This window comes from Nelumbo nucifera, chromosome 1 (assembly GCF_055504915.1).
Source record: "Nelumbo nucifera cultivar China Antique chromosome 1, China Antique-T2T, whole genome shotgun sequence".
Taxonomy (NCBI): Eukaryota; Viridiplantae; Streptophyta; class Magnoliopsida; order Proteales; family Nelumbonaceae; genus Nelumbo; species Nelumbo nucifera.
The window spans coordinates 182,672,495-182,685,623 of NC_142649.1; the positions used below are offsets into that span (position 1 = coordinate 182,672,495).

Genomic DNA, 13,129 nt, shown 5'->3' on the forward strand with positions numbered 1-13,129 from the left:
TGAAATCTCTGGGCAAGGGGACTGCCAGGAGTTCTGACGCGAGGGGGGAAGGAACTGAGAGAATCGGGGCAACTCCTACCTCGTCCGAGCTCGTCTCGCCTTTGCCTCTGAGCTCTGACAGGACGCGGGTGGCGGTTCGTCGACCTCGACGGCGCCTTCGCTGCTGAGTGGGCCTTGTACTGGCACTGCTGGCCTCCGTGTTGCCGAGCTCGATGGGCCCGGAGTGCTGGTAGTCCGCTGCTGCCAGTGCGCCGAATCGGTTTTCCACGAGTGGGAACTCTAGTTTGGAGCCCCAAGGTGCCGATCTCGCGGGTGAGGTTCCCGACCCGCCTGCGAGCTGCGAGGCGGGGATGACTTTTCTCTCTCTCTGGCCTGGGGACGAGGCCTGGCTGTTTGGGGGGTTCTGGGGCCTGGAGGCCTTTCCTTGGTGGAGGCACCCATCCTGCGGAGAGGCCTTGACCGGCTTCGGAGCAGGGTGGCGAGGTGGAAGTAGTGGTTGGTTCGGTGGCAGTTGGGGGAACTGCTGTTGATAGTGATACTGGGAGAAGTTGTGCAACACTTGGTGCTGGTGAAGCTGGTGTTGCTGGAATTGTTGCATCTGGGCTTGCATTGCCCGCATGCACTGCATTAGGTCGTCCAACCGATTTTGGCTAGCTGCCAGGGGGACGGCGGTTGGTTCAGTGAAGGTAGTCTCGATGGGGAGAGGAAAGGGGATGTTTGTGGCAGGTAGATTTATAGGCGCCACTGCTTGTGGCGTATTCAGATTGGGAATTCCGTCCACCGAGAGGGGGATGGTGAACTGCCCAACACACACCACGGGAACTTGAGGCTGTTCCCCGGTGGTGTTTGTCTCTGTGCCGCGTCCGGCGTTGCTGGAAGAGGCCATGAGTATTGAGTTTTTCAAAGAAGAAGAAAGGGGTATGAGAGTTTTGGAGGGAGGCCTTTTGAAGCGTTCCCACAGACGGCGCCAATTGATGATGCACAATCCGGCCGATCTTAGCTGTCAACGATCTTGCCTCTGAACTGGGTGGCAGGGACCTGAAACGGAGGGAGAAGAGAAGCTCCGGGGAGAACCCGGCGTAAGGGCTCCGAAGCTCAAGTTAGAGTCTTTCAAAGGCAAGATAGACCAGATAGCGCAAAAGTTAGCATACCTCGTTCCTGGGGGGTAGGAGCCTTTTATAACCGCCTTGCGCACTCACCTCCAGGCTTCCGTCAGATCGGGCATGATTACTTCTGAACTCCTGCCAGTTCGGATGTCACTTCCTCTGGCCAGACAGAACCGCCACTGCTCCTTTTGTCGGAGCCGTCTCTGCGGCTAGTAACGATGGTGGCAAGTGGCGGTAGCAGGAGGCCGTTTGAAGTGCGGCTGTCAGGCGTCAGATCCCAAATCAGTCAGGTACGTCGCCCTTGGATACGGACGTCCTTGGTGTCAGGTACGTTTGGTCAGCCTGGTGTTTCGGAAGCGAAGTGTTGGAGTGGCGAGCGAGATGTCTTGAGTTCGGTTTGGGGAGTGTTCCGAGCTGCCATGGGCCAGCTCGGGTCACAGCTTTGTGAGGCTTGGGGCCCAATATAGTTCGTGCTCCTTGCAGGGAGCTCGGGTTCTCAGTAGGGAGCTCGGGTTCTTAATAGGGAGCTTGGACTCCCCGTAGGGAGCTCGGACTCTTGGTAGGGAGCTCGGGCTCCTTTTAGAGCGGTCTGGTGGAGTTCGGGCTCAGTAGTGAGCTTGGACTTGCTTTCGGTGCTCGCTTCGGGCGCTCTACTGTCCCGAGTTGCTTGTTTTCGCCACGTGTCGGGTGATTGCGAGGTCGGGCCAAATTCCCCTTCATCAGGCTTGAATCAAATTAAATGAATGTCTTGATCTGATGTAGTGAATATTTGAATCAGATCCTGCATCACAATTTCTGCTTAAAGATTCAGTATTGGAAGTTGGGTTTGTCTAATTAGGCCAGAAGATACCTTTCTCAGTAGATCACGATAAAGAATTAGATAAATGTCACTGATACATTTGGATTGCAATTAGCAGGTTGTAAATGGCTTCTTCTGGGGAGGAAAACCTGTTGCTGCTGAAGACCAGGAGGCTACACATACAACTGCTCTTGGTGTAAGTGATTAAAATATGCGATTTCTTTTTGGTAGAAAATTTTAAAAGTTATTGCTTTTGGTGTTCTTGGTTACAGAATGCAAAGTACATGGTGGTGCTATTTCTAAACTATCTGGTCCTTGTCAAGTGAATATGTGATTATGCTATCTCTCTTGACAGCTCATTCCCTTGGGGACTGGATCTGATTTTGCCAGAACTTTTGGTTGGTTAGTTCTTGCTCCTACCTTGCTTCATTTGACATGAGACTTTGAATTTTTGGTTATTTGTGTTAGTTCATTGCTTCCTTTATGATTTGCTTTTTCAGGAAAAATGACCCTCATGATGCCATTGAACGCATAGTTAAAGGTTGTTATGCCTTACCACTTCTCCCCCTTATTTCATTGTAATATTTGATTCAGTGTATGACCATCAAAGTTTTGGCTTACGGTGACTTGTTTGCATCTCCATTTTTTGGGTGTACAAGTGATACATATATGCATTTAATTTGTTATTTTATCTAAGAAGGAAGGTTTGCCAGGGCAGAAATCTCGTATAGATGTTGGAGTTATTAATGGAGAAAGTGGAGAACCTCACTATTTTATAAATGTTGCCGATATACATTTGTAAGGAGCATTCTTTATGCTTTTCTGGGATCAGGCCTGACAATTCAGCAGTTTTGATTTTAAATGTCTCACCATTATATGTTGTGGAAGTCTGCAGGAGTGCAAAGGCAGGTTATTATGCTTCTCAATATAAAAGATTTGGGAACTTATGTTATGTCATTGGTGCTTTGAGGGGCTTTGTTGGGCACAAAAATCAGGACCTTAGGATCAAGGTTAGTGGTTTTTTTGAGTTTTTGGGTGCACATGTTCAATTTTTACACATGTGGATTATGGGATTCAAGTGATAATGACTGGTTTTTTAACCTTATAAAAAGTTGTTTTCTCTAGGTCAATGGGGGAGAGTGGGAAATATTTCCTCAAGTAACAGCCCTTTGCATTGGAAATGCAAAGTTCTTTGGTGGTGGCATGAAAATCACTCCAAATGCTGACCCCTGCAGTGGAGATTTTGAGGTTAAAAAATTTCTCTATACCATCTTGTTCATGTTCAATGGTTGCACCAACTATTTATGTGTGACAAAGCCATGCTTTTCTATCAACATTAATTTTGGATTACACTGTATGTGTGCCAGGTGGTGATTCTTCAAGACTTCAAATGGTATGACTTCATTCTTAAACTTCATAAGCTGTACCAGGGGACGCACCTGGCCGAGAAAAATGTGCACTCAAGAAGGTACATTTTTCTTTCTTTATAGGTGAAGGTTATATTTTATTTTATTTTTGATGAATACGAAGGTTTATTTTATTTTTATTCACAAAAATAAAAAGTTCTGTTATTATTTTTATTTCTTTGATTGGTAAATAAATATCACATCATCTTCATACCACTTTTGTTTACCTTTTCCTTTCTCTTTCCTGATTTATGATGAATCATGTAATTATTTTCCTGAAAACATGTAAAAAATGTCTTACAACCTTGACCTGATGATAAGCTCAAGTGTATCCTTTGCAGCATTCTTATTAAAAGTAACAATTATGACCTTAAGACACAGTGCATCATAAGGGTTTTATTGTAATGGCCTAGTTTCTGCAACAATAATCTCTAGTAATTAGGATTCATCTTTAAGAAAACAGATTGGTCCTAGTCTTACTGAATCAGTGAAATGATTCCTGACTGGTTATAGAGGGAGTTTTTTCCTGCCCAAACAATGACTTTCAACGGTCGTCTGGTTCGGGACAGGGTAGAACCATTCTGAACTGACTGCTAAAACCGACAGTATCGGAACCAAACCAGACCCGATCGGTTCTATTATTTCACAACCGGTACCAAACCAACGGGCCAATCGGAACAATCGGGTCTAACCCGATTGGACTCGATTAAATAAAAACCCATACTTAAGATGGTAAGACCTGTAGTTTTTGATAAAATATTCTATATTAATAAAAATACTAATGAATACAGCAGCAAGAAAGGACTTACTTGATGCTAGTTTGATAAGAAATGAACATTTTGTTCAATAACTTGTTTTCAGAATATCAGTAGGATATTTGTCAAAAAAAACCCTGTTGTACTTATATAATCTTGCTAAAAATAATCTGTAAACAGCCTACAATCCTATATAATTTCAGTTTAACCTTACTAAAAACAAAATAATAGCAATTAAATTGAAGCTATTGGGAAAAAACTAAGCAAACCTGCATCTATCGAGTGATCTTGAAATCAGACTGCCTGCTTATTCAAGAATTGAAATATCCAGCAATTAAGCTAGAGCCCACTTACTAGCCACCCATTTATCTGGTACTCCCAGTCCCATGTTCACATGGGTGGTATTTAAACTGTGATAAGCTTTTTTTCTTCTACCCCATCTTCTCTTTTTCTTTGTCCATGGTAGAGCTTGTGTGTAGGAGACGGTGGTGACTGAGAATTGGTGAGACGCAGAGACGGTGATGAGAAACTTTCTCAGAGAAAGAGAAAGTGACAAGTAGAACTTTAGAAGCTAAAGCCTCAAGTGGCAAAAGAAAAACAAAAGGGTAAAGGCCAAAAGGTTTTGAGCTCGAGGATTTTAGGTGTTAAAAGTAAAATTACAATTTTAGGCATACCTATAACTCTAAGACATGTATATATATAATGGCTTCGGGACAGTCAAAACCAGTCCCAAACCGATATTAATCGGGACACAAAATAAAACCAGTCTATCGGGTAGAGTCGGTAGACCCGACCCATTGACAGCCCTATATGCAACTGCAATGCGTACAAAGAAAAAGAAGGTCCTTGGTAAAACTTTGTGTAACTCCTGAATTGCTTATGGAGTGACGCAGAGTTGATGGAATCCACCCATGGATTTGCATACACTGGATCCTACTCCTTTCATAAGCCTATGGCTTTCAAAAGATGGGAGTCATGGAGATTTGGGGGGGGCGCTCAAAATTGGTTCTCTTGGATGAGTTACAGCAACCCTGGGGTTTGGTACAGGCTCACTATAAGAGAGATAAAGAGCATAGAAAAGGAATTGGTGCAACCTTTAGATGGTTAAAGAGGAAAGCAAATAGGATGGCTAAATAGGGGTGTATAGGGAACAACTGTTTTGGGCTGACTTGTAAATGGACTTTATTAGCTTGTAAAGGGGAATACCTCATTTGTATTAACATCAATGCTTTAATTTGAATGAATGAAATAATTTTACTGATAAAAAAAAAGAAAGAAAAACTGTTGACTTTTTGTGAGATGAAAAATCTCTGGTGTTGCAAATACACGCTATAATTACACATCTATGGGGACTTGTTTTTCTATTGTAACCTTCCGCATTCATGTTTGACTTCAAATATTTCATTTACATACTATGTTATAGACATCCATCCACCCTTGGGCTACTATGTTTGGTTTTTAATCTCCTTTTTTTCTTACCAGTTGAATGGTTGTTTTTGTAGTGTTAAGACCATTGAAGTGGAAGAAATTACAGGTGGTGGCAGCATTTATGTTCAGTCTGATGGAGAACATTTAGGGTTTCTTCCCAGGAAATTTTGTGTTTTACCTGCTGCAATTGAGATGTTGTGCTAATTTATGTCATGAAGACCATCGAATTTTCTGGTTTCGGCAACGATTAGCTGTAGAATTACATAGAATGGCTACCAACGCCTCTGCTTTCTCATGGCTAATTTGTGTTTGGTGTTGTCATAGAGATCGTTCCATATTGGGGTGTCTGCAATGCGTAGTTTTATCATAGGAAAAATAGGCGAGGAAAGAATAGACTGCAAGAAATTGAATTACAATTAACCACGGATCTTTTTCTTTTTTAATTGTTTTCCCTTGTATGTTTTTTTTAATAATAAAACAGCATTGAATTAGTTATATGAGTCTTGCATGCGGGGAGTTACGATGCAATGATATGCGGCCCTTACATGAAATGTAAGCAAAAAGATGAGCCGCTTGATTGTTGTTCCTACTTATATGTACAAACTTAATAACCTCAAAAGATGATATCAGTCTTTGCAAACAAATGATCGGACCATTGGATTGGCTTATCTATAGTAGCAAACTCCATTAAGGCTGCGCTATCTGAGAATACCAAAAGATGGTTAATGCCATGCGATTGTGCTGCTCGCAGCCCTTTTAGGACAGCAAGGCTTCCCTTCTGCAATGTAGAGTTGATGCTGCGCATGTTAGATGGTGAACTCTCGTCCTGCATAGCCTGTATTAGGATCAAAGGAGCCGTCGACATGTAGGGTTGGCATGAACTGTGGTGATGAGGTGGTGTGGTGGCTTTGCCTATGCTGGATGATATGCGTTAGGGGGAAATGGGATGATGTCTGTATGACATGATAGGTATCAGGCTGTCTATTTTCGAATATGCTTTTGTTCTTTGTTTTGATGATACTGAACCTGCTAAGATACAAGAGTGCTTGCTGCTCACCTAGTGTTGATTTTAGGCTTGTAAACCATTTGGTGATAGTGGTGTGGGGTTGATTTCCCGATATTGTGGCTGGGTTTAGCCCAATTTAGGCTTTACACCAAATTGCTCTTGCAAAAGTGCATTCAAAGAACAGGTGGAAGGTTGTCTCCTCACTAACATGACAGAAGTTGCACATTCGGTCCTCTTCTTGCAGCCAAGCCAAGCATTTCCGCTTAGCAAGCCATCTCATATTAGTTTCCATAAGAAAACCTGGAATCTGTGCAGTATTTTGAGCTTCCAAATTAGTTTCTAGTTGAAATGAGAACCGGAACTGGAGCTTTCAAATGAGGATAAGTGTTGATAGGCTGATTTCATCGAGTATACACCCGATTTGTTCTTCCAAATTACTTTATCTACCGATTGGTTTGTATTTGGAGTTATTGACAAAACATGAGAAAACGCAGACTCTTGGAAGAGAATGTTTAGTTTGGAAGTGTCCCAAGAACCTTTAGGTTCTTGACTTGTGGTTCAGATATCAAGGGGTTCAGACTTGGGATGTGCCCCAGTAAAGTGGGTATCCACGGGTCAGTAATGGCTAGGGTGTCTCGGCCATCTTTGATTGACCACAGTAAGTTTGTCTTTAACTGTGGTAGAATGGAGTGAGCTTGTTTCCACCAGTATGAACTAGTTCTGGTTTTTGGAGCAACAAATAGAGAGGTACGAGGGAAATATTTGGCTTTTATTTGCTTGCTCCAAGTACCCTTGTTATCACTTAAGAGCCGACAGATTTATTTCCCAAACATGGCCTTGTTCATAATCCCATAAGATCTGAAGCCCAGTCCTCCTTGTTGTTTATGTTTACATATCTTGCCCTAAGAGATAGTGTGTGTAGTTCTCCCAATTATCTAATTTTGAGTTTGTGGCTTTTGGGAAGATTGTTGTAGACATGGAGTATGTTGGGATGTACTGCAAGACTGATTTGACTAATGTGGTTTTGCATGCTTGGGACAACAGTTTTGAGCTCCATACATTTATTCTAGTTGACACTTTGCTAAGGACTTCTTTGTAGGTAGAACAGAGACGAGGGTTTGTACCAATTTGGTTACCAAGGTATTTGGAACTTACTAGTGATTTCTTCACATGGAGGGTATGTGAAAGAAACTTGCGGTGATGTCGAAGCACATTTCTGTTGAAGAAGATGCTTGATTTAGAATAGTTTATCTTTTACCTTGACATGGATTTGAAAGCGTTGAAGACTTTTACCAAGGCCTTGACTTGCACCAAATCGGATCTACAGAATAGAATACGGTCACCTGCAAAGAATAAGTGAGTGACTGGAATGGCTTCTTTGCTGATCTGAATTCCTTCAATTTGTCCAGATAACACAGCCTGATTGAGCAACAGGGTTAGTACCTCCATTCCAATGATAAAAAGGTAAGCAGAGATGGGATCCCCTTGTCTTATCCCCCTGCTTAATTTGAAATGTTCATGGGTTTCTCCTGCTAGTTTTATGGAGAAACTAGCTATGGACTTACACTTAGAAACTAGCTGTGGACATACCCTTGTATGTTCTGGGACATGAAATTTGATGTTTTATCTACAGAAATGAAAACTAAGATTGTATCTTCATCTGTACTAGTGGATCCTGCTTTATATATGCGCCTGGTTATTGATTTGTTGAGAAGATAAAGTCAGGCCACGAATGGTTGCACAGTTGCACCTACGGCTGCAATTGAACTGAATTCTGAACAGTTTGGGCTTGAGTTCGATTAGGCTCAATTTCAATTTGATTCTAATTGAGTTTGAAACTCAAGGTAAGCTTGATTAGTTATTTGAACTTGAGCTCGACCAATAAAAAGTTTTGTTCAAAAGCTCGTTAGCCTAGCTCATTAACATATATTATAGAATATAAAAATAGATACAATGTTTTAAAAACCACTGACCCAGGGACAGAACTATTTTTGCATTTGAGTTGCGGGTCATCGGTTCGATTAGTCGAGTTAAACGGTTTAGACCGTGTCATGTCAACATCTATATATTTTAAGTGTGTGTGTATATATTCAATAAATAATGTATAATTATGTTTTAGGTATGATATATGTATTATTTCATAATTTTTAATTTTTTATTTATAAAAACATTAAACATTGTGATTTGAGGCCAAAAAAGGGATTTTTTTTCTTGAAAATAGTGGGGCAAGGCGCCTTGGGACGCATAGTTCTAAAAAGTTAACCAAAATAAAAAAATCACCTCAATTGGATATTAGAGTGCAACGTTATGGCCTCTTGAAGTTTGTATGCATAGTTAGGGCATGTTTGTTTGCTCTGATGTCTGACCTTTGAAAGTGCAATAATTACATTAAGAGGTATATTGGTATTAGTAAACTTTTCTTTCCTCTGAACTCTGAATATGGAGAACATTGTTCTGAATTTTGAATTCTGAAAAATGTCAAATGTCCAATTTAACCCCATATAAGAGAATTTTTATTTATCTATATAATTCAATAAAGAAACAATAATAAAAATTATTATAATAAATATTACCTAATATTGATTATTAATATTAATTAATTAATAATAAATTAATGATTAATTCATTAATTATTAATCACTAATTAATAATTAATTATTTTTATGATTAATTAATACTTATTATTAATAATTAATTATTACTTAATTATGAATTATTATTATTAATTAACTAATGAAATATCATTACTAATTAACAATTAATTAGTAATTAATAATTAATAATTCATAATTGATTCAATAATTATTAATCACTAATTATTAATTAATAAATAATTATTTATTTTTATGATTAAATAATACTATTTTTAATAATTAATATTTTTATTGATAATAATTAATTAATTATTAATAAGCAATAATAATTAATTATTATGATTAGTTAATAAATATTATTAATAATTAATTAACTACTATTAATATTGATTGATTGATTGACTAATTAATTAATAATTAATTATTACTTAATTATGAATTATTATTAATATTAATTAATGAATTATTATTAATAATTACTAATTAATTAGTAATTAATAATTAATGAAACTGTACGATGATAATTAATATTGTAATTAATTAATTTCTACTAGAATATTACTATAACATATTATAATTTTAGTAATATTATATGATTATATTATAATATTAGTGTTATGAATATTATATTAATATTATATTATTACTATTCATAATTTATAATACTATTGAATATAAATAATTATTGGTTTCAATATAATATTATAATTGGTAAATAATATTCTAAATAATTAGTTATAACAATTGCTGTAAGTAATTATTAATAGCACTATAAGACGATAATGAATAATATAGTTAGTGAACTATTATTATAATAATAATATAATATGAATATTATAGTTATTATAATATTGCATTATAATAATATTATGGGGAAAATAAAATATTGGTGGTGGGTTTGATGGTTCTTCATATGAGATGTTATAAGTTAATTGAGCATTAGAGGGGCAATATGGGTAAAATCTATTAAAATAATGGCTTGAGTCATTTGTACTTTAGCTATAATTAGGCTTCAGTGTTAAGAGCCACCTAACACCTCTTTAGCGGTGAAAGTGGTACGAAACCACTTTAGCGTTAAGAGATTAGAGGCACCAAACAAGGCCTTAGTTTGCAACCAGTGATTCGGTCATTGGGTCCACCGAGTCAATGGTCCAACTGTCTCAGATGATTTTTGACATTTCTCTAGTTTTTACTCGAATCGGACCTGGAATCTTGATCGGGTGACAGTTCGAGCAGTTTAACTGGCCGGGTTGAAAACATTGATACATACATACATACATACATATATTATAGAATATATAAAAATATAATTTATAATATATATGATAAAATATATTTTTATATTTTATATATAATATAAGAATATACTATATATTATATTATAAAATATATATCACATATATATCTATAAAATACAAAAAATATATTCCTTTTTGAGCTCTTGAGTTGAATTTGAGTTCATCAAATATTTAATCTTGTGCTTAAATCAGGAAATAAAGTTCAAATCGAACTTAAACTTGAGCTTGAGCCTAAAAGTATTTTAGTCGAACTGAGCCAATACATGCATAAGTTCAACTTGGCTTGACTCAATTGCACCCTTAGTTGCACCTTCATATTAAATATGAAAAAGTACATTGCACTACACCGTAGAATTTTAAATTCCACTACAATCCTAAACAATTTAAAATGGCAAACACCTTTACCCTAAAACACCAATACCCACCCATGTATTGACATCAATTCCGAACTGACACCTACCCCAAGAGGCTAAGAATTCTTAGGGTGTGTTGAATAGTCATTCTCCCTATTAAATATTGGATAGTTTTCAAGTACTAAAGAGACTGCAAATAAAAAAAGGTGGTGAGGAACAAACAAGTGAAGGGATATTTTCCATTGATTTTGCTGTTGTGATGATTGCTTTTTGTGTTGAAAAACAAAAGCATATTGGCCAAACACCCCCTTTGTGTTCCACTTCCACATGGAGAGTGGCTTTGGGGTTAGACATTGACCAATTGGCCATTACATAATTCTTATTTTTTCATGTGCGAGTTTCATTTCTTCAAAATTTTGGACAAATTTCTTAAAGTACCCCTAAAGTTTAGCTAATTGACTAACTCTACTCCTACCTCTTGTCAAAATCCATATACACGTGGTGTATAAATACTTTTAAAACCCAATACTACCCTCTATCCCTCTTCTCTTCGCTTCTCTTGTTCCTCTCTTCAGCTTTTGACAGTAACACCACCGGTTGGAAAATGTGCCTGAAGCATCATTCCACACACCCAACACGGTCAGGAACCCTCCCTTTGCAGACTCGCAGTTCCTTGGTAACCAGAAATGAACTTCTAACTCTCTCTTAGAAGTTCAATGGTTCAATCTTCAAAAAATTTAAATCTGCAACAAATCCTCCAAAGAAATCAACAGATAAATTTTTGCTAAGGTTTTTTTTTTTTTGTGTGTGTTGTCGTCGTCGGAGAAACAGAAAGAAGAGAAAGTATGGCGAGGTTGACATCCAAGGATACCCAAGCCCTCTTCTGGTCTCTTCGCTTGGCCTACATCGCTACACCCGCAAATCTCAAGATAATTGATCTCTACGTGATTTTTGCAGCATTAATTCAGATTGTTTACATGGCAATTGTTGGATTTTTCCCATTCAATTCTTTACTTTCAGGAGTCCTTTCTTGTGTCTAGCTGTTTGCCTTCACATTCGGGTTAACAAAGAGAACAAGGAAATCAAGGACTTGCCACCAGAACGTGCATTTGCCGACTTTGTGCTCTACAATTTGGTGCTACATTTGATGATCATGAATTTCCTTGGATAGGTTGCATATGCTGTTATACTTTGGATCACCAAATTTAGCCTTTTGTTGGAAGTTGGAGCTATTAAGGCACTGAAGGGTGAGTTTATTTTCTTCTGTCTTTAGTTTTTGCTGGGGAATTCCAATTTTAGTTTAAACAGTAAGGGTAGACTAAGGGTATTTCCGCCAAACCCAGATTCGTAGTTCTTTGGTAACCTTATTTATACTGACAAAGATATTCATAATAGTTTGTGGAGGTGGAGCAATTGCTGTTTCCTTTTCCTTTTCAGCAGTTGGGTTTTATTTTGAAAATTTGAGAAACAGTAGAAGGTAAAATGGACATTTTACTTTTTTTCATTACCTTTTAACAATTACGACAATTGTCCAAAACAGTAGGGATACTTTAAGATAATACTGAAACAGTAGGGGTATAGTTAGTCAATTTCCTAAATCTTAGGGGTAGTTTAAGAAATTTATTTAGGCTATCGTGAAAGGAAATGGCTAACTCTGCTCCTTTGAAAGTTATCACAATGCCATCATGATCTCCCTTATCAAGTGGTTTTATTAAGTTGAATTTTGGTGGTAGTAATGAAGTTAATCCAAGTCCCCTAGGCATAAAAAGAGTTTTTAGAAATGAGAAAGGTAGAACTATTTCCCTTTTTAAGGTCCTATAGGTGTGGGAGACTCTTTTAAGGGCTGAAATTCCTGACTCATAGAAGGGATTCAAAAAAACAAGAAATTAAATATCTTCAAATTAATAATTGAATGTGATTCAAAGTTGGTTATAAACTGGCTACAAAAAGGAGAAGATAAGGTGGTGGATTATATTAATGAAAAAAGAAAGTTCAAGTGGTTGACACAAGGAATGAAAGTCAATTTGTTTTGGACAAAAAGCTAATTGCTTTATTAATGCATTGGCTAGATAAGGGGTGGAAAAGGATTTTTTTTTTTTGGGGTTATGTTGTAATTGTGTATTATTGTATAGGAAGAATTAAGAGAGTTTATCTCTTCTCTTCTTTGTACATCCCTAATTTTCTTTTAATGAATGAATTTCAATTATTGATAAAAAAGAGATAGTCATAGTTATATACCCCTAGATGCTCCCTTGTGAGACTGAGGGCCCATTTGATTCATAGTTGAAATCGAAATCGGAATGGTCTATTCCCACAATCTGTTTGGTTCAGATAGGAATTGGAATAAGCTAGAATGGGATCTCATTTCCAAGGGGAAGGAGTGC

At 37.7% G+C, this 13,129-nt stretch overlaps 1 protein-coding gene and 1 pseudogene across 3 annotated transcripts in view; both read left to right on the top strand.

Annotated features, from left to right (window-relative positions):
* LCBK2 (Diacylglycerol kinase family protein) overlaps positions 1-5,989 on the top strand; it is a 29,992-nt gene extending 24,003 nt beyond the window's left edge. Inside the window, exons 5-12 of one of the 3 annotated variants that reach the window (XM_010263036.3) lie at positions 2,024-2,101; positions 2,261-2,307; positions 2,406-2,446; positions 2,619-2,703; positions 2,801-2,915; positions 3,031-3,153; positions 3,273-3,373; positions 5,549-5,989. In XM_010263036.3, coding sequence (XP_010261338.1) covers positions 2,024-2,101; positions 2,261-2,307; positions 2,406-2,446; positions 2,619-2,703; positions 2,801-2,915; positions 3,031-3,153; positions 3,273-3,373; positions 5,549-5,552 — 594 coding nt within the window. In that variant the 3' untranslated portion in view covers positions 5,553-5,989. The remainder of the gene's footprint in view (positions 1-2,023; positions 2,102-2,260; positions 2,308-2,405; positions 2,447-2,618; positions 2,704-2,800; positions 2,916-3,030; positions 3,154-3,272; positions 3,374-5,548) is intronic. The other 2 variants (XM_010263035.3, XM_088895519.1) reach the window with 2 other exon arrangements.
* A 5,188-nt stretch (positions 5,990-11,177) lies between these two features.
* Positions 11,178-12,815, top strand: LOC148804224 (dolichyl-diphosphooligosaccharide--protein glycosyltransferase subunit DAD1 pseudogene; annotated as a pseudogene).
* Positions 12,816-13,129: the final 314 nt, after the last annotated feature.